The sequence below is a fragment of the Microtus pennsylvanicus genome, chromosome 5 (genome assembly GCF_037038515.1).
Source record: "Microtus pennsylvanicus isolate mMicPen1 chromosome 5, mMicPen1.hap1, whole genome shotgun sequence".
Classification (NCBI taxonomy): Eukaryota; Metazoa; Chordata; class Mammalia; order Rodentia; family Cricetidae; genus Microtus; species Microtus pennsylvanicus.
In genome coordinates, this window is record NC_134583.1 from 9,664,230 (window position 1) to 9,686,626 (window position 22,397).

General features: G+C 39.7%; 1 protein-coding gene across 3 annotated transcripts in view; it reads right to left on the reverse strand.

The window, feature by feature from the left end:
* The window catches only part of Mdn1 (midasin AAA ATPase 1), a 125,118-nt gene that overhangs the window by 96,049 nt on the left and 6,672 nt on the right, over positions 1-22,397 (reverse strand). For all 3 annotated transcript variants that reach the window (XM_075971270.1, XM_075971269.1, XM_075971268.1), the window contains exons 2-15: positions 18,985-19,211; positions 16,350-16,574; positions 15,768-15,875; positions 15,504-15,696; positions 13,801-14,043; positions 13,437-13,568; positions 11,845-11,948; positions 10,700-10,814; positions 9,788-9,972; positions 8,963-9,044; positions 7,210-7,305; positions 5,351-5,463; positions 4,059-4,207; positions 2,856-2,916 (exon numbers count right to left, since the gene is read on the reverse strand). In XM_075971270.1, the coding sequence (XP_075827385.1) occupies positions 2,856-2,916; positions 4,059-4,207; positions 5,351-5,463; positions 7,210-7,305; positions 8,963-9,044; positions 9,788-9,972; positions 10,700-10,814; positions 11,845-11,948; positions 13,437-13,568; positions 13,801-14,043; positions 15,504-15,696; positions 15,768-15,875; positions 16,350-16,574; positions 18,985-19,211 (2,033 nt within the window). The remainder of the gene's footprint in view (positions 1-2,855; positions 2,917-4,058; positions 4,208-5,350; positions 5,464-7,209; positions 7,306-8,962; positions 9,045-9,787; positions 9,973-10,699; positions 10,815-11,844; positions 11,949-13,436; positions 13,569-13,800; positions 14,044-15,503; positions 15,697-15,767; positions 15,876-16,349; positions 16,575-18,984; positions 19,212-22,397) is intronic.

Here is a 22,397-nt window from a genome sequence, read left to right on the forward strand (position 1 = left end):
ACTTGGTGACAAACCTGGTTTCAAGAAATTTTTATGGGCGGCAGATGCAGGCCCTGGTTGCCCAGGGGCAAATGCTGCTTTCAGCTTTGAGCAGAGAATAAAATAATGGAACATCAAACTTCCTTCACTAACACACTGATAGTGGATTCTCCTTCTGCTTTCCAAATGCTGGAATTACAGGTCTGTGCCACTGTACCTTATCTAGGCCTTTGTTTTTTGATTTGTTCTAAATGATAAATGTCATCAACCCTCATTATCAAAACTCAAACTCTGGGTTTTCCTAATGATACACAAGTGCTCTCTGCAGAGCTGTGTATATCCTCATTGATTATTTCGAGTTTAAAACCAGCCCGGGCTACATAGTAAAACTTTCTACAAACAACAAACCAAACAAAAGAACAAGAGCCACTAATAGCTGGGAAACACAAACTGGACTTGAAAAGGAAATTTAAGAAAATTAAAAGAAAAAAAAACCCCTCAGATTTGGGAAGGCAGGGATGGGAAGTAAAACAGTGTGGTTATGGGAGGAGTTAGAAAGTCATTATATTCAAAACACATTGTATAAAATTCTCACAGAATAAAAAATACTGTTTTAAAAACAAACCACATGGGGCTGGAGAGATGGCTCAGAGGTTAAGAACACTGGCTGCTTTTTCAGAGGACCTGAGTTCAATTCCCAGCAATCACATGGTGGCTCACAGCCATCTTTAATGAGATCTGGTGCCCTCTTATGGGTATATGGTGTATATATAATAAATAAATTAATTAAAAACACATACACACACAAAGCGCATTGGGGTAATAAACACAAAGACTGACAATCAGAAAGCCTTCTCAGTGTAAATAACCTGAAAAGCTTTAAAGCTCTTCATTCTAAAGTACCTTTACTTTTAATAGACGCCTTTACAAAGACAGATTTGTAAACCACTCAGGCCTATAGAAGTTTTACATTTTTAATATGTTATTTGTTATATTTAAATGTATTTGGCATGGATATAAAAAATGAAACTAATTATACATCCCAGAAATAGGATATTGCCATCTCTCTCTTTTTTCTTATAAAGATTTATTTATTTATTATGTATGTATACAGTGCCTTGTCTGCAGGCTAGAAGAGGGCACCAGATATCCTTACAGATGGTTGTGAGCCACCATGTGGTTGCTGGGAATTGAACTCAGGTCCTCTGAAAGAGCAGCCAGTGCTTTTAACCTCTGAGCCATCTCTCCAGCCTACGATTTTACCATATCTCATGGACTATTACTAAATTTTGGGTTTTTTTTTTTTCCAAAATTATCTTTGGCCTGTTCATTTATTCTTAAATAAAATAGTCACATAAATTAAAAGACATGATTTCAAAAAATAAGGCATGTTTCCACCTACATAAAAATGTAACGATTTCCTTTGGTAACTAAGGGTATTGTATAAAACAGAGAAAAAAAAAAGATTATCTCCTATTCACCAAATTTGTACCGAAACAAAACTGTAATTTAAGAAGCGTTGGTTCAAATTCTTCATTGTTATCAAGGTAAAGTCAGACTCCTATATACTTGATATATTGATGTACTTACCTTGTATATGCAAGGCACTAGAGGGTTAAACACCCAAAACAACAGGAAAAAGACAACAAAACAACCTTCTTTACAATGGCTGGCAAAATACTACCAATTCTTAGAACATGGGCTCAGACCACATTCAGTGATGCACGATTAGTATCATTTGTGTTTAGAATACTCATAAATTGCTAAAGACATATTTTAACAAAAACATATTTAGACATATTTAAATAAAGTAGATAGTATTATAGACACCCCTGGTTAAAAAGCAGACCTGCAAAAACATAATATGTAGACCAAGGATTAAAACTCCATAACTGGCCGGGCGGCGGTGGCGCACTCCTTTAATCCCAGCACTCGGGAGGCAGAGGCAGGCGGATCTCTATGAGTTTGAGTCCAGCCTGGTCTACAAGAGCTAGTTCCAGGACAGGCTCCAAAGCAACAGAGAAACCCTGTCTCGAAAAAAGGAAAAACAAAAAAGACTCCATAACTGCTTCCTTGGATCAACATAAGCATTGGGTCACATAACTTTCTCCATCAAGAGCAGTATCTTTGACCCAGGCCTGGTGGTACATGCCTTTAATCTCACTAAGCAGGGGCTGGTGGTGGCTCTCTGAGTTCAAATCCACTCTGGTCTACAAAGTTAGTTGTAGGCTAGTCAAGACTACAGAGAGACCCTGTCTCAAAAAACAAAGAACAATAAATAACTGTTTATTTAGTAATTAAAATATTCCTTTGAACACAAGAACCTCAAGTGTCATTTAAATTTAGGAGATGGGCCAATGAGATGGCTCAGTGGGTAAAAGTGCTTGCTGCTTGACAACTACAGCATTTAGAGGGTGAGAGAGAAAAGGAACTCATGGAAATTGCCTTCCTGCTCAGGCAGATATGCACCGTCAAGCACACAAAAATAAGTTAATCTAATACTATGAGTGAAACTTATCCTCTGCCTTCCTTCCGTGTGTGTGCTATGGCAAACACACACGCATCATCAAGCTCATACACAAGTTATTCCCATCCTGGCTTACATATATCAGCATAGCGGCACATGTCTTCTGTACCTTTACTCTGGAGAGGCAGAGGCAGACAGATGAGCTAGCAGCCATCTTAGTCTACATGATTAGTCCCATGACTACACAGTGAGACCCTGGCTTAACAACAAACTATACTGTGATGCAGGAAGGGGTACAGGCCTTTGCATAACCTCCAAGCGGGCTAGACTTGCCTTCCATGAGAAATCATTTTCCAACTCGAGTAGTGAACATGACGTAGTATTAGAATAGTATGTGAACCACACTTACCCTCCAAGCAAGTCTGCAGTGTCACTTTGTTGATTCATATTCACAACTCGCAAACGGTGACCTTTAAGAAACAGAAGAAAAGAATTACTTCAAACATTTAAAAGGAGCCAGGCCGTGATGATGCATGCCTTTAATATCGGGCAGACCTCTATGCATTCCAGGCCAGCCTGGTCTACAAAGTGAATTCTACACCAGCTGGAGCTACACAATGAGGACTTGTTTCAAAGAAAAGGAAAAAAAAAACAACAAAAACAAATGAAAGAAAGAAGAGAGAGAGAGAGAGAGAGAGAGAGAGAGAGAGAGAGAGAGAGAGAGAGAGAGAGACAAGAAAGCTTAATGAGAAAATCACAACACATTCCATAAGAAGGCAGGGCAAGTTTACACAAATGCATTTTCTTTGACTTTCTCAGTTAACTTCAGAAGTCTTATAAGTCTTTAATATCTAAAAACTGAAACCAACAAAAAGATCCTTCAGCTGGGTGGTAGTAGCAAACATCTTTAATCCCAGGACTCCAGGGACAGAGGCAAGTGAATCTCTGTTGAGGGAGGCCAGTCTGGTCCATAGTGAGTTTCAGGACAGTTAGAAATACATAGTAATAATTTGTCTCAAAAACACAAAAAATAAAAAGCAAACAAAAGATCCTTCGATAAATTGAATTAGGATTAAATCAATATCCAGAGTATAAAATACTACTTGGCCATTAAAAGGAGAAACACATTTTTAAAAGGCTAACTAATAAACATAATTAAGCGCAAACATAAGCAAGTCTTGCCATCTACCTGTATTGTTATCTAAGAAGGCAGAGGCTCATAAGCAGGAGGCCAACCCGGGCTATATCACAAGGAAAACAGTATATATTTCATATACACATCAAAATACAGCTTCATTTTGAAACAATATATACATGTATGCATGCTTGTGTTTGTGTGTATATAGAGACAATAAAATAATTAAGATAATGCCAATTTGTTAATAGTGGTTATTATTTCCAGGGAAACTATAAGTAGAATAAGTCCACTTCAAACTTTAAAATACTTAGATTTATTACTTAAAAGAAAACAACATACAGTCAGGCATGGTAATACGTGCATATAATCCAAGCATACGGGTAACTGAGACAAGAAGAGCCCAAGTCTGAGGCCAGTCCTAGTCTACAAGTTAAGGTCTATGCCCACCTCTTACCCCCCAAGCCTCTCAAGTACCTGTGGCATGAGCCAGGTGTTGGACAGCGGAGGTTTTACCAGTTCCAGTCTCTCCCACTAACAATACAGGTTCCCCTTGGCTGACACACACTGCAAGCTGCTCAAGGAGAACAGAGGATGGGCGGGTGGCAGCAAAAGTGGGCTTCTTCCTAGGAAAAAGAAAAGGAGATTCACAAGTTGGCTGGGCCAGGCATGATGACTTGGGCAGAAAAGTAACAAGTTTTAAGGCAGCCCAGGCAATCTAAAATATCCTACTTCACAGCTAACAACCAGGAACAAAGCTCAGTGGAACAATGCTTGCCTATCTTGTGTGAGTCCAGCAGTGAAACAATGGAAGTAAAGGGGAAAAACAAACATGCAGGCTTTAAGCTTTGCTTAGTGCTAGATATAAGGAAACCAATCCAAAGGGAAATGAGAAAATAAGCCAGAGTGATTGTCATCGTATTCTAACATACTCTTGAAACATACAATCGAAAAATGTACTCTGCTCTACAAACACTAAGCATTCATTCAGCTGGCAAGTGTCACATATATTATTACCTGTGGTTAAGATGCTAGGTTATGAACACCCAAAACATAAGACATAACCTGCATAGCATATTCTTGAACAAATGACTATCAACACTGGCCTCAATTCCTAACCTACATAGGGACTGGAGAAAGCTCAGCGCGTAAAACCATTTACTGCCCATTGAAAGACTAACCACACAGCGTTTGATTCCTTAAAAGCACAAAATGGTAGAAGGAGAAGAACTGACTCCCCAAAGTCATCTTGTGATCTTTACATCGCATGCCATAGCACACAAAACCACATACACACATCATACATGTATACAACATAACAAATGTATCTTGCAAGTATTTAAATAATATACAAAATTATAATGCATTAATACCATCTTCCCAATGAAGTAGTCTAAACAGAATCTGTGAATATGACTTGTCTTGAGACAGAACTGGGTCTTTCATTTCAATGGCTCGTATGATTGATACACAACTCAAATAGCACCATGTCAAAAACACATTTCCAATACACATTATTTAGAAATTTGAATGATACAAGCCAACAAGAAATTTCTGCACTAGTACAGCCTGATATCCACTTGAGCATTACTTCACTAAATAAACTGTAATAAATCAGATCAAGGACCTCCTCTTTTTGTCCCAAGCTGCTAACAGCTATTAACATCTAGTTCCCAGAACCTATTTTGGGAAATTAGTATTCCTCAACATGCACCTAAGCAGGCATGCTCAGATCAGACACAATCCGCAGGCTCATGAACTCTACTTACTTCTGTATGTGAACAGCTTCACTCTGTTTCCGCAAAAGTCGCACTCGACCTACTTGAACGTCTAACTCATTAATGACAATTTCTGGTTTATAAAGTTTACAGAAAAATTCAGCCTGTGGGAGAGAAAGAGTTCAATTAAGTTAAACACTTATCTGCTTTTAAACATTTCCTTAGCCAAAGTACCTTAATGCATGTTTCTCATCAGCCCCTTCACCCTGAAAGCAGTGTCTACTTCCAAGAAACCCAAGTTAGCGTATATCAAGGTTTCTTTTACTTTTCAAGTTGTGTAAGTGCTTATTTAAACCCTGACCACACATCCAAGAAGTGGTACGAAATACAGTGTTAGTTGTCAACCTGACAGAAGACAAAGGCTCTGGCCATGCCTGCTAAGGACGGTTCTCATTATGTTAACTGACTCTAGGCAGGTGCCCTGGAGTGCGTAAATGAAGGCAAGCTGAGCACCAACGGTTAAGTATTCCTTGCTGTTCTTGACTGTAGACACACTCTGACACACTCTCCCAAGCTCCTGTCTGCAACTGTCCTGTCTTAAAGGGACTCTCACCTGGAACTGTAACCAAAATAAACCCTTTCTTAAGCTGCTTTGTCTGGGGGACTAGATCATAGTAACAGGAAACAAACTATCACTCAAATAAGACTCTGCCTAGATAGAGTGAACACACTGATATTTACCAAGACCTTAGAGCAAAAAACCCACTCCTAACAAAATGTACATTGTTCTTTCACTATGCTTTGGTCAGTTTTACATTTCTAGCATGGGGTAAGAATCCAAGGTCTGTCTGAGAAAGAAAAGCCGCAGCAGAGGCTCCTACGGAGAAGTCATTCATCTCTTACCTGATCACCAAAAGAACTAAGTAAAGCTAAGGTTTGGGCCAAGAAAAAAAGAGGCAAAATGCTTCAAGGGAGCCGCTGCCTGCCCTAGTCAGTAGAGGAAACACTAAATCATATAACCCAATCATGGTGGTTTCATGTCCCTTGCTTACTATGATGAACACACTTACCAGGTAAATTCTTTTGGGTACTCCACATTTTTAGTCTAAACCATCCCTACTACTGCAAACGCTCAACACACTTTTTTACACTATTGCAATCACTGACATGATGTTTCAAAGAAGAATGCCTTGATTAACTCAGACATTTCTGCAGGCTTCAACAAAACCAATACCACTAGCCAAAGGCTTATCCCTTTTAAATATTACCTATATTTCCCCACTGTACACCAAATCCAAGACCTCATGAATGTTGAGCACAAATACTACCACTGGGTAACAATCTCAGCCATTCCAAAACACATTATCTTGATCTAGAAAGTAAAAGGCAAGATATCACCAATCTCAGTGTTGAACCTAATGAACGTAGTTATTACCATTCATTGGAACTATTTTTTTTTTCATTTTTAAGGAAAAACAGTAAGTTGGGGTGCTGGCACACATCTTTATTCCCAGCACTCTGGAGGCAGACAGATCTGTGTGCTCCAAGCCAGAAAGAGCTACACAGTGAGGCACTGCGTAAAAAATAAATTAATAATACTAAAATAGTAAGAAAGAAAAATTTGTACAATGAAGCATAGACTAAGATTTTACTAAGAACATTCCTACCAAGAAAACAAAATAGTCACTAAAACACCAGAGAACAAGGCATCTATAATATCTGGGAGTCAGGAGTACACTCATTTTAAGAATGTATGACAGCAGAGAATTACATTGGAAGTTCCTATCCCTGACAGGTAGAAATGGATCATTAATGTATAAAGAGGAACCAACAGCAAAAAGGCCACCTTTAGAAAGGAACAGAGTCAAGCAGCCCAACCAACCTTCTTCCAACATGCAAGCAGCACATACCTTTTTCTTGGAAATGTTCAGTTTGCTTCCAATAATTTCTGCCATTTTCAATTTTTTTGTCTGCTCAGAAAGCATGGCAGTGAAACAGTCCAGAGCCTATGAAAACAACCAAGGGAAACATCAACTGATTTTAAGAGTAATGCATTGGGCTGGGGAAATGGCACATTGGTACCGCTCCAGCAGAGGACCAGAATTCAGCACTACTGTTGGACAGCTCACAACTACTTGTAACCTCAGTACTAGAAGAGTTGATATGATCTTTTGGCCTTTGTAGGTACCTGCACTTATATTCATGAACCCACAGACAGGCAGACGGACATACACACACAAAATTACAAAGCAATCCATTAGTGAGTGAATGATATAAAATCATTAAGTTAAGTTCTTGCTAATTCTTGACTGTGGGTGCAGTCAGCAGCTCAAATGACTGCCATCATACAGGAAGAAATTAGCACAAATATTCTATTTTCAACAAATACTGTTTATTCACTAATAAAATACTTGTACATATATCCAGAGAAGCATATTTCACAATGGCCAAAAGATAAAAGCATAAAGTTCCATTGGCAGCAGATTAATGAAAAAATAAAATATCACATATATAAGCAACTGGAATATTATTCTGTCTAAAAAGGAATAAATGCTACAAGGACTAATGAAAATAGGCAGAGAATAGCAGGTAGACTCAAAAGACAACATACTGTATGACCGTATTTATGTCAGCATTTGGAAAGTCACAAGGTTAGCCCTCTCCAGAGTGTTACAGAATAGGAAATTGAGCAAAAACTAAAGAGACAAAGGGAATTTTACAGAAGGTTATCCATCAGAGATTTGTTTTTGCATTCTCTCTTATGGGGGGGAGGGGGCAAACGTGCTGCTGTCACAGGGAACCCAGCACCCACATGGTGGCTCACAATCAACTGTAATTCCAATTTCAAGAACTCCAAAGCCTTACTTTGACTTCCACAGACACCAGACATGCATGTAACACCATGCACACACACACACATACACACACACACGCGCACACTGCATTTTACAAGGTTAGCGAGAAGAGCCTAAGGTTTTCAAACAATCAACCTAATATTGCCAGTAACTTTACAAGAACTGCCAAATGATAGAGGCTCTCTGTAAGAGCTAACTGGACTCCTGGGCCAATGTTAGATTTAAAAAGATTTAAGGAAGCGACAGTCTCATATGGCATGCATTCACCTTTTGCGAGGCAAATATTAAACTCATTATCAGTTTATAATAGAATTATCCCCTAAAGACTGTACAGACACTAAACCAAAGATACAGATTTGGAGAGACTACACAGACTATAAAGACCACAGCTCTGTCTAGAGAGCTAGATCAGCAGTTAAGAACACTAGTTGCTCTTCCAAGGACCTGAGTTCAATTCCCAGCACCCACATGGCACCTCACAACTGTCTGTAATTCCAGTTGCAGAGGATCCCACACAGACATACACACACCTCACACAGTCGTACATCCAGGCCAAACACCAAGGCACATAAAATAAGTGAATAAAGAAAAAAAGAAGATCCCAGCTCTAGAGGCACTGTGATGTACCACACCAGCCCATTCTGTCAAGCTTTCGCCTCACGTCCACTGTGAAACCCTACTTCCTCTTCTATAGTAACACCCTGTTTTAAGGTAAGTTATTCAATATACCTGACTAGCTTGAAGGCAGCTCAGTTTTAAATGGCTAAGGGAAGTAAACGATAGCTAGAAGAAACCAACAGTATCTTACCTCTTGAAAAACATGTAACGATGCTGATGAAGATGTACTGTCAAAGCCATGAGCAATTCTATCACACCAGTTCAGGAGATCCCTTAAAAGCAAGCAAGCAAACAAAAAAATATAGGCTAAAGAGATGACAAGTTATTTAACCCTCTTAAGTCTAAATCTCCCTAATCTAGCAATGTGGAAGAGAAAGTACTAGAGGTTAAGTCCTTACCCATTTCTCCTGTACCCATGTCAGACAAAGTAACAAGGAGGGAAAGAGACTAAGTACCAAATTCAGAGGACCCAGTCACTCCTAATTCCCACTGAGAATGGAGAGCTGAGGCATAGAACTCATTACATGGAGCAAATCCAGAAAGGCTTACTTCAGCCAAGTGTGGTGAACCTTCTCCCACTCGGGAGGCAGACACAGGCAGATCTCTCTAAGTTCAAAGGCCAGATTGGTCTTTAAAATAAGTCCCACTACAGACTCTGTCTCAAGTGCCACCCCCACCAAAAGATCTATTAATAAATGACCTCTATTGAGAGAATGACTAAGGTGAGCATTTAAGGTAATCTTTAAATGCTTTGTTTCTGAGCTATGTGAGCTCTATATCCTAGACTGGCCATACAGCCTGGCCTGGCCTCCAAGATCCTCCTGCCTCAGGCTCTTAGAATGCTAGAATTAGATGCATGTGCCTGGCCCAGCTCAAAGGGGATCTAATTTCATGATAAAACTCATAGGTTTAATCTGTAAACTTGACTTGTCAGGATCATCTGCTTCTAACTGGAAGAAGTTCCCAGCAAAGCTGTTTTTAAAATATCAACTGAAAGCAGTATGTAGTCAGGTACCTTAAAGATAGTTCTCTTCCCTCCAGGACCACTCTTCTGTTTTCTCTCGAGACTTCCTGTGGAGCCTGTTCACAGTCCACAGAACTGTCACTTGGACAGCAATGTTTTTCTCCAGTAAGCTCAAGGTAAATGTCAAGTAAATGATCAGTTTCGGCCAAAAGGCTTGGATATCTGCTCTGAAGAATCTGATCCAGGAGAAAAAGAAAGAAAATTGAACAGCTGAAAGTACCCACCATACAGAATGGCAGAACAGTGCCCTAGTCTGAGTAAGGAGTTGAGCCCCGGCCCTAGTGCAGGGATGGGGAAAACACACAACTGCAGACACTAGTCAAGCAAAAAAATAGATTTCCCTGTAAAATATTTCATCTTTACCAAGCATAGTAATTTATACCCTCACCTGTCTTTGCCCCCACCCATTCTGAAAATTCCATGACTTTCCTTAAACTATGACATTCTAGTCATTTAAAACAGTTTAGAAAACAAAAGCCAGATACCAAAAAAAACCAAGCCATAGGTACTCAAGTACCCAAATTAACAAACTCTGCAAGTACTACTTTGTTTATTCCTGAATATAATTCCATCAGCTTCATTATGTAATCTTAGCTAAAAATAAATGAAAAAGTTATATAGGAAAAAAGTTAAAGCTGACCATAAAAGAAGAGTCATTGACAAAAAGCAGATAAGTTTTAAAAGACAGAAGTAGAATTTAAAGCACAATGTGTAGTCATTGGCTTCAACAGCTACTTAACACTGCAGGAGAGCTTCAAACTGGTTCCACTCTAGATTTCAGATATTCTAATTAGGGATGCTCCTCTGTACTGCTTCCTCTATTTCCATCTAAGAGGAGCTTCTGGAATTTTTCGTAACAAAAAATAAAAATGAAAGGCATTCTTGATCTGCAAAACTGCATACCTCATTCAGTTCTTTCTTGTCCAAATTATCCAGGTGAATTTTGGTCCAGTACTTGTCTAGCATAGTAGCATGACTATTCAGTGGCCGATACCAACTTCCTCCACAGCTCAAGAGCCTGCATTTTAGAGGAAAAAATACAAATAGCAACGCATAAAACATTCAGGTTTCACGTTAATCTAGTTACAGTCAACTTACTTCATCTGAGGGGCACAAACCCCCAAGACCTATGAAGGATGACGGAAACCAGACAGTACAAAACCTACATTGTCACCAATAGTAAAGTTTTATTAATTAGGCAAAGCAAGAGATGATAAACAAGAATAAAGGTGGGCATGGTGTGATACATATTATCCTCACACCTGGGAGAAACTGAAGCTGCTTAACTGAGCAAGTATCTACAACAAAAACTCTAAAATAATCAATTAGAAAAATATTACAAAAGCTAAGGATTCTTATTTCTGTAATAGTCCACTTAATATTTTCAAATCCTACTGATGACTGAGCAACTAAAACCATGGTAAGTGAAATCATAGATAAATGAGGTAACTGTTATACAATTATGTAATCATAAATAAAAGCTGCCATTTTAGTGCTAGATACTAATAGGTTAAGTGGGGCATATGAAAAATTAAAGGCTGCCATTTGATGCATGAGTATTTTAAAAAAAAGAATGAAGGAATTTTCACCAGAGTATTTTTAAATCACTGCAAATAATGCCATGGGGTGTTCTGATCTCAGTAAGACTCTTCTGTAAAGCATAAATGGCTGCAACAAAACATACTTGAGGGTATTAGCATGCTTAATAATAAGTTCATTGCTTGTTACCAAAAACTACACTTGGAAATCGTTACAAATTTCCAGAATAAGGGAGATATATATTAAATGTTTATTCCAGACAAACTACATGCGTACATATTAACCATACTGCCCCAAGAATGTCATTATTTTAATGTATAAGGAAAAGCCTCTTAATGTCCCTTGTTCAATCAACTGGGACTACAAGCGATAGAGCTGAAAACTGAATTCCAGTCTAAGTTGTATGGTATTTGCTCATGTCCGGGTTTTGGGGGATAATCATAGAGGCTCCAATACACAGCATCAAGAAGAGGTTTCAAAATGGGAACAGCAAAATCAGTCGTACATACCTCCTGGTTGCAAATAACTGAAATGTAGGAGCTACTTTCAGACAGTCACCTTGTCCAGGAATCAAAAGCTCTCCATTTTCCAGCAGAGGAATCAACACAGAAACCTAAATCATAAAACTGCATTGAGACAGAAGCTACGAGCAAACAAAAACCGTCTGTCTCCACATGATGAGTATATCCTTAAAGGAAACTCCACCCAGTTTTCATAATTAGATCTTTCCAATCAAATGCCATGTGACTTTTCTGAGTTATCTGCACGGCAGTACAACACCTTATTTACTCAATATTCACTGAGTGCTTAGTGGAACCCAGAACCAAGCAAGACAGTAGGATGCAAACAGGACTTAAAAGTCAAGGGCCTTACAAGAGATGGGAGAAATGCAAATGACCACACAGCATGATAAGCTTAATTCAGAAGAAATCACTGAGCCTGCTCCAAAGATAAAAATACTCACTAAGTCTTAAAGAATGAGCTACATTTGGTAGAACAGTAATGTCCAACACATAACCATTTTTTTCTTCTCCAGGATGCAAAATTCAATATGCACTTAACTTGAAGATTCATTTGTAAAAATATTAAAATCAATCTAAAAAAATCTATCTAAACAAAAACACCTTAATCCTTAGTACATCTTTGTGGTCATAGTTAAGGATTTCAGAGGAAACAAAGACTACCACTTCCCTGCAGAAGCGATCTTTCTTTTTTTTTTTTAAATATTTATTTATTATGTACACAATATTCTGTCTGTGCACAGGCCAGAAGAGGGCACCAGATCTCATTATAGATGGTTGTGAGCCACCATGTGGTTGCCGGGAATTGAACTCAGGACCTTTGGAAGAGCAGTCAATGCTCCTAACCACTGAGCCATCTCTCCAGCCCCAGAAGCGATCTTTCTAAAAGTCAAAATAGCCCACCATTGGGGCATGCTCCTGTAATCAGAGCATTGGGGCAAGAGCGATGCCAGTCCAAGGTCAGCATGGGCTACAGAGGGAACTTTACAGCCGTAGAATGAGAAGTGTCTCAAAAAAGGTGGTGGTGGCTCAGCCTTTCCTTTAATCCCTTTCTCCGGAGGCAGAGGCAGGCGGAGCTCTACGAATTCAAGGCCAGCCTGGTCTACTGGAGTTCCAGGACAGTCAGGGCTACACAGAGAAACCCTTTTTGGGGGAGGAAAGAAAACAAACAAAAACAACAACAACAACAAAACTACAACCCATAATCAGTACTTATTTCTTCAGCAAACAGATGCAAATACATTATTTGTACCTTCATTTGTCCTCATCCCCCTAGTCTACAGCTGCCACATCTGGAAAGCAGGATCTCAAAGTTCCCAATGTATCACTAACAGCTGCCTACCAGGTAATAAGACTGCTCACTATACTCAACCATTACAAGAAATAGCACAAAACATTCAATGAAAACTTTAAGAAAAAGGAGACAGATGAAGAAACCCAATTAAATCTCTTTAATCAGATTAGGCAGGTAACTATGGAAGAGCATACCTTGTGAAACACCAAACCATCCCCAGGCACTGTGGATAAAATGTTCTCCAAAGACAAGATGTGTAGAGCAAAGGGTTTAGCAGATGACGTACCACATCTAACGGAGCATAGTCAATATCCTCCAGAAGGATCCAGTGGCCTTTTGTGGCTGCCTGTGTCAGGGTGCCAGGCTGCCATACAAATTCTCCAGGGACATCTGTACAACGATACATGCCCAGTAGCATCTGTGGAAGAGAGGTTAATTACAGAAACCATACATCTGAGATAACAAGGCTACTTCCTTTGACAAGTCCTATGAAATTTCAACAAGGAAAGGAGGCATGTGAGGTTTACAAAGCTTATCCCAAAAGCCAAAAGTAAGGGCAACAACCATTTCTATGTTCCCTTAGCAAAAATATTAGAACGCTGAAATTTGCAAACACACAAACCCAGAAATACTTGCAACTTCTTAATTACCTTACTGTCTGTCTGATCTCCAAGCTGGACCTTGAGAAGCTGAGGAGGTTTTCTTCTACCTGTCCGTGCAGCTAAATGTTCAACTAAGGCAGTTTTGCCACTTCCTATTGGTCCCTCCAGCAACACTGCATTCTGAGAAGCCACCGCAACAGCAAGGGTCTGAAGATTTTTACACACAGACTCAACCAACACAAAGGACTTAAGAGTCAGCTCCTGCTCCCGTGAAGAACTCCTGTCACTTGCCTAAGAAGAAAAGTGAGAAAGAGAAAGACTATTTAATAAGAGACCTTCTCCCAAGTGACACAAGAAAATTTCTGTAACAATGCTTCTAATGACTTTACATTACAATAACAAGCGTGTTAACCAAATTTAGAATAATTTCTTCATATTTTTAATATTACTTTTGTGTAGAGCAAAGGTTTAAGAAAGCTTTTTTTTTTTGTAAATTTCCAAATCACCTTATGTGTATGGGCACCCTGTGTGTATGAATATGCACCACAGGTGTGCTTGCTACCTATGGAGTTCAGAAGAGGGCATAGTTTCCTCTGGACCTGGAGTCACATGCAGCTGTGGGCTGGGACTGCCAAAGGTGCTGGAGCAATGTTATCTCTTGTTTGTTTGAGGCAGGTTCTTACTCTTGCCTCAAATACAAAGGCTGCCTCAGCTTCCTGAGTGCAAGGATTAAAGACATACACCACCACACCTGGCCCAGTAAAGGCTCTTAACACTGGAGCGCTTTCCAGCCTAAAGATAATTTCTAAACAGATTCAAGAGCCTGAACTTTCATGTCTGACTTCAACCCACTCCCCCAAACTGCTCAAAATAAAATGCTGATTTAAAAATTATAGATATTACAGATCCCATCAAAGGCTAGGGAAGACGGAAAAGACACTGCTTGCTGTCTAGTGACATTTGCTGACACTGCACTAGCTTTCCTTTTAGTGTGTGTTGTAGTACTCTCCAACATTCTACAAGTTTATACTTAAGATTAACAATGCCAGCACTTTAGCTTCAGTTCCAGGGTCTCCAACACAAACTCTGACCTCCAAGGGCTTTGGCACTCATGTAGTTGACAAAACATACTCAGGCACACACACCTACACACAAAAATTTGTAAGACCTTAAAAAAATCAACAATGCATGAACTCGTAGTCTAGTTGCTACATGTAAAGTACATGTTATGCTGTATCACTTGTACAGATGCAGAAAACTGGGAAAATCTGGGCACTGAGAGAATACACTGTTTCAAATGCATGAAGCTTTTTCAGGTACTGTGAGAACAGCCTTCTGGTGTTTGTCTAGGGATCCTGGCCTAACCTATCAAGTGCTTTCCCACCAGGCTATATCCTCAGTCCTGAAGTCTGTTTCAGCGCCAGCCTTCGTGTGTTATTTTCTTCATTTTTGAGACAGAGCCTTGCTGCATTATTTAAGCAGGCCTCAAGAGATCCTCTTGCCTCAGCCTGCCGAATAGCAGGCCCAAAGGACTGTGTAACAATGGCAGCTTTGACATCTGCTAAAGTTCAAGGCATAACAGAGGTGGCATTATATTTCCAATTTCAGATTTAAGAGAGATGAAAGGAATACCTGGGAGAAAAAAAAATCTTCATTTCTCCATAAACACTTCTAAGATGGAACAGCACTTCAGTAAACTCAATGTGAACCCCACATGATTCACGGACCCTGATCTACTGAGGTTACAATACCTGCTCTCCGGGACCAGATGGTTGTTTGGGCAGCACCACACCACAGACAGCGGTCACGCTGGAAGAGAGGTCAGCTGAAACAAGGTGTCCCTGAATGTACCGGGGCTCCTCTCCCTTATGCCAAAGGGAGGCTTTTGGGTTGGCCAAAACCAAGGCCTTCTCCAAGTCCTGCAGTTGGGCCTCTTCTAACAACCTAAAAGAAAAAGGTCCCATGAAATCCACACAGAAAAGACACAGAAGCCCTCCAGAAAGACCCGTGCTCACCTCAACCTGAAATGTACCAATTCATCACTACTGAAAGTCTTCCTTAGGAAGGCTAACTTGTGCTCTTCATTCATGCAAGTCACCAGCGCAAGACAGTTAGCTGTATGCCTGAGGAAAAAAGACGCAGATCGATTCTGCTAACCCACAGTTAAGAAAAGTACTTGTCCACTAAGCACCTGAAATTGAAGTCTTCACTATCACAACATACACTTATGAGTAAAGAGCACAAAGTTCATATTTAGCAGAACAGGAAAAAGGCTGAAACACCATGCATATCATTTTTCTGAAGCAGCACTGAACAATTAGGGAAAAGGGGTAAGAACTGAAACTTGACAGTGACAAAATGATCTGGGGCTAGGATGGATCAGGAGTTAAGAGCACTGACTGCTCTTCTAGAGGACTGGAGTGCAATTTCCAACATCCACATGACAGCGCACAACCATCCATAACACAACTCATGGGATCCAACAAACATACAGACAACACCCATACAAATAAATAATTTAAGAAGACCATATCTAAAAGGTTTTCTTTGCCCTGCCCCACCCCACCCAAATCAAAAGCACAGGCTAAGCCACATACCAGCGCACCAAAGCATCATGGCTCCTGAGGAGAGGGACACACACACTCCAGTCCCAGAGCTCCCGGAAAACAGGCTGCCTCTGCTTCAGAAACGTGTGGGCAGCTTCCATTAGGTCTCGGAGCTTCATCCGCCTGCGTCCATAGCGCACAGGATTAGCATCGGTACTCTCAAGAAAGAGTCGCTGAAACACTGGATAGGTGTCCTTGAAATAGCGCAGGGCAAACCTTCAGGAGGGAAAACAGGAGGAATCCTCATTCATTGGTACAAGCAGCCAAGTGCCCATCTATCCTCAGGGACATGACTGGGGAAATGAGCATCTTCAATCCCTATAGAAGCAGCCAACTGCCCCCCTGCACTAATGAACAGAACTGCAGAATGTAATACAACTCTTCATACCTCGAAACGGGGAGAATAATGCTAAAGCCATAAACTCTTGGAGACTGAAACCATTTCAAGTTGAGGAACAGGCCCTGGCATAAGACACCAGTTCAGAAGACGTGATTGCCAAAGGCTTTACCCACAAAAGTAGAGCACTTCCTGAGTAGTAATTACTGATTGTACTCATTGAACACTCACTGGATTCTCACTACTATGATACTATCTAGAGATACGAAAAATCATGTTGTAATTCTTCTTGATGCCACTGAATAATGGAAAGCCACTTAACAGAATCAGGAGAGAACAAAACAAAAATGTTCAACTGAATCTGAGGGAAGTAAAACTAGGGGCTTAGGATACATCTTAAAGCAGACAGAGGAAAAGCTGGGCAGTGGTGACACGCACCTTTAATCCCAGCACTCTGATCTCCTAGAGAGCAAGGTCCAGGACAGCCAGGGCTACACAGAGAATCCCTGACTCGAAAAACAAAGAATACAGAGATCTTTAAGAGAACACATAATGTACGCTTTTAGCTGGGCGTGGTGTCACACACCTTTAGTCCTAGTACTCAGAAGGGAGAGGCAGTAGGATCTCTGAGTTTTAGGCCAATATCAAACAGCAACAAAAGAACATAAAGTGATGCCAATGGAAAAACAGACAACTAATTAACCCATGATCCTAACGAACCTCTAACATAGTCCTCACATTCTGCCATGAAAGCTCACTCCAAGTGGTACTTTCAAGCTACCACATTTCAATTCTAAGGCTACTTCCTTCTGCTTCTCCAGTAACTGCATATGCAGTCCTTACATTCTATACTGGTTCAAATAAAGCTGGAAAGGCAGATACAAAACAGAAAACTTAAGTTAACTGAAAAAAGCCCTTGTGACTCTGCCCAAAAGTCAGAATTATATACAATTCTCATGGTACTAATGGATTTTACCAATTCACAATATGCAGAAAGAGTTGTTTTGCATATTGAAATGAGATTTATACCAGACGATACAGAATTGACTTTATTATTTATTCAGTTACAAGACAGAAACAGGAATAGGATTTATCCCATACACATAACACACATCTGATCCCATATGGACCTGCCAGGTTCTCTAGCACAAGATATGCAGAAATCAATCACGTATTGATTGGAAATGTACTGAAGGCCTCAGAATTTCATAAAATACATCATGTTCTTCGCAAAGGTTTAAAAAAGGACTTTCCGTCACATGCCAACAAGCCAAAGAAATTATAAGGAAATGTCCTACATATTCATTATACAACCAAACACCACCACCTGCAGGAAATAACCCAAAGGGTACTCAAAGGAATAAAATCTGGCAGATAGATGTATCCACAGGAGAAGCTATGCATCCCATCAAAATTGATAAAGATTCGGTTTGAACAAGAGACACCTCTTAATTAAAAAGCATGACTGTTTAATCTAAACTAACCTATAAAACTAGCAAATGCTTCTCATTTGATCAAAAATAACTTGCCAAAAGAGAACCTCCGCAAAATTAGAGTTTGTGAAGGGTTTTGTTTTTGTCTTTTCAGAAGAATAAAGAGATCCAGCTAAGGAATCTGAAGACCATTGGGCGAATGAGACATCTGTAGAAAAAGGACAAATTATCCAGCAAAAAATGTCTCCAGAGTAAATTGGCCTACTGGTATATCACATTGCCAACAGGATAAACTTTCATAAATGTTCCCAAATCTTTATTTCTGCTATTCTCATATAATGTAAATGGTCTTTTTGTAGTTCCAGTCTAATTGAAAATAAAAACTGGCTTTAGAGTTCATGTGTGGCTCTATCCTTCCCTAAACCCCAAGCATGCTTATTAAGTGAAATTCAAAATCTCGTCTCATATCTGAAGCACCACCTGATATGGAACAGAAGAAAAAAAATTAAGAACTATTTTATTGCTACTAATCTTATAATTCTTTCGTTTTATATTGACTCTTTAGCAGCTTTCCTTAAGGTATAAGATTTATAAGATAAATATCTATATATTAATTTTTGTATTTTATATAAATAATTTTTTTGTCATGATTTTAAAGGTTTCATCTACTTTCCAATACATGATTTTGGGTTTGAGTCTCTATCAGTTTTATGCAGTGAACCATGAACATGCCTAACAGTGACCTTTGAAGGCTTCTTATCTCCCCAGTGCTTTGGTTACAGCAAGAGCCACCCCACTAGACTTGAGAGAAGAGGTTATCACCTCACAGAGAAATACAAATCAAACTGCTACTCACGGGAGAACATCAGGATGGTTACCAATGAGTTTGCTCATTGACACACTGAGACGCTCATGCAGATCATGGTTGACTTGGCCTCCACTTTTAATGGCTTCAGCATTTCTTTCCAGCAAATCCAAAAGGATAGGGCGCAACTGGCGACCAAGCAAAAGGGTATAGTCTTTATCCAGGAGCAACTGTGCCAAGGAATTGAGGATACACTGGCGATCTTGAGGTGTCCACACCTAATCGAGAAGCAAGAATATTCTTTAGTACTGAAAGGATCGGAGTTCTAGCTTAGGATCAAAACACTAATTTCTAAATTTCTTGAGTTCATAGTAAAACAAAATATGGTTCTGCTACAATAAAAGATTAGATTTTGTTACTAAGAGTTCCATCCGCTTACATTATAGACAAGAAAACCAATACTTAGGATTTCATTTTAAATGATACGTAACTTCACTCAACACTAAATGTTGAAATGTCTCAACACTGTCTAGGGAATGTAAAACCCCAGTGCTCCTGTCTCCTTTGCTACTCATAAATGAAAATGTAATTCTATGATTACGTCAAGGCATGATGGAGAACACCTATAAAAGACAAACATAAAAAGGTAAGCTTTTTTGTAGGCTCTTTGTTTTGCCAGCCACCAACCCAAATAACACAGAGACTTGTTATTAATTAGGAAAGCTCGGTCTTTAGCTTAGGCTTGTCCCCCAACTATCTCTTATAATTAAACTAACCTGCTTCTATTAATTTATGTTTTACCGGGGCTAGAGAGATGGCTTAGAGGTTAAGAGCATTGCCTGCTCTTCCAAAGGTCCTGAGTTCAATTCCCAGCAACCACATGGTGGTTCACAACCATTTGTAATGGGGTCTGGTGCCCTCTTCTGGCCATCAGACATACACACAGACAGAATGTTGTATACATAATAAATAAATAAATATTTAAACAAATTTATGTTTTACCATGTGGCTTTTTTACTCTCCTTCATTCTATATGGCTGACTTGGTCCATGTCTCACTGGCGATTCCCTGCCTTTCTTCTTCCCAGAATCTTCTCTCTCTCCACAAGTTCCACCTATTCTCTCCTGCCTAGCTATTGGCTGTAGTAATAAGGGCGGCGGGGCTGCGTCCCCAGCACCCCGGCTGCCTGGCTAGCTTATGCCCCGAAATAATTACACGGACACTGTATTCTTTTAATCACTGCTTGGCCCATTTCTATCTAGCCTCTTCTAGGCTAATTCTCACGTATTAATTTAGCCCATTTCTATTCATCTGTGTAGCACCCCTAGGTGCGCTTACTGGGAAGATTCTAGCCTATGTCCATCCTGGGTCGGAGCTTCATCGCGTGCGTCTGCCTGGGAGCTGGGAGCATGGCGTCTCTCTGAGGCGTCTGCTCCGGAGAGGAGAGCTGTGGAGTCTGAGCTCACTTCCTCTTCCTCCCAGAGTTCTGTTCTGTTTACTCCTCCCACCTATCTTCTAACCAATGAGGGCCAAGCAGTTTCTTTTTATTTAACCAATGACCTTCCTCCATCAATTGGCCATTCAGTTCTTCATTAAAAATCAGAAGGTGCCCCAGGCAGAGATACATCTTCACAGTGTGAACAAATATTACACCGGATTAAGACCTGAGTGTAGCTTAGGTACAGCTTAGTTATATAGAGTTGGTAGCTAGAATGCAATGGGCTCTGGGTTCAATTTCCAAAACAATGAAGATAAAATTAATTTCTGAAAATAAACCAATCTAAAATTAGCAAAACAAAACCAGTATGAACAATCATACTTTGAGATGAATGAAGAGGTAAACCACAAAATCCTACTGTGTGGCCTCAGAATGTCCATAAGCATAAAAAAAACTGTATGTGTGTATGTATGTGTGTGTGTGTGTGTACATACACTGCTTATATGTAGACCAGTTAGCAGAACTTACTGTTCAGCAATGTAATCAGATTTAAATTTACAAAGAAGGTATAAACAAACACTCTGATCCAAAGTTAGGACTTCATCATCCTCAAACTGCTTTTGGTAATCACAGCAATAGAAACTTAAAATAAGACAGCGAACACAACAAAGTTTCGAAAATGATCACTCAAAGGGAAAGAAATTTAACAGATTCAGCCATGACACTGAGAGGCAGCAAGTGCACTTTTTAACTCTAGGAATGTTCCTACAAGCAAGTGTTCCTAAGAGACCACTTTAAAGAGGGGTACTAGTTTGACATCAGCCTGAGCTACACAGTTGAGGTCCTGTCTCCAAAAAGGGATTCCACACCAGGACTTTTTGTTTATTTCTTTAGGCTTTGCTTGTTTGACATATGGTCTTGTGATGTATCCCAAGCTGGCCATAGCATCCCTAAATTTTCCACCACCCCACCAAGACCTGTACCATCCAGTAATGTTAATTGTAGATGTGCACAGTGAGCCCAGCTTCTGCTGTGAGGAAGTGTGGTTCTAAGCTCCATTTCATAACATGTTTAGAATAATGGTACTGGTTTTATCTAATCCTTTTCTAGTTATGTATTGCAATAAGGCTAATCAAAAGATGATAGATAAGTAATTGTCTTATCTTACAGCACTAAAAGGTTGTATTTAGAGCCTACAGTATGTTAAGTGGTAAATACTTGGCCTATGAGGGTAGGCTCAACACCCACTACCAGAAACAAAACAAACCATGTATTTCTTTTCATTCTAGATACACAGTATAAAAAAGGATATAAAGGTTGCAATGTGTGATTAACAAGTTCCTACTGTATTATAAAATAGGATTTACGCTAGATGACTTTACCCAATTTAGCTAATCAATGCTCCATAGAAAGAAGGCTCGGCAGTTAAGAGCACCTGCCTTCCAGAAGACCTGAGTTCAATTCCCAGCTTCCATATGGCACTTACAACTGCCTGTTATCCCAGTGCCAGGGGATCCAACACCCTCACACAGACATACATACAGAAAAAACATCAATGCAAGTAAGTGCTCTAAGAATGTTTAGGGTAAACTAGGACAGCTGGCAGGCCAGATACATAATTTTATTTTGATTATTTTCAGATCTATCCTATAGTAAGCTCCTTGGTCATCTTGGGGGGGTCTTAAAGAGAAAAAAACCCTAATATATATATATATATATATATATATATTTGAAGTGTAAGTGCTCTGCCTGAACATAAACATGCACACCTTGTATGTGCCTGGTACCCACCAAAGCCAATGGAGGGTCAGATTCTCTGGACCAGGAGTTACAATTCTTGGCTGTCACGTGGGTCTTTGCAGAAACAAATGCTCTTAATCACTGAACCATCTCCCTAGCCCCTGAGAAAGACTTTTATGAAGAAAAAATTAAACTAGTCTTCTAGTACTACTTAATACTATTATAAACTTATGGCTTAAAGTAACAAAGATACTGTCTCATTTATTTCTGGAGTCTGAGGTTGGTG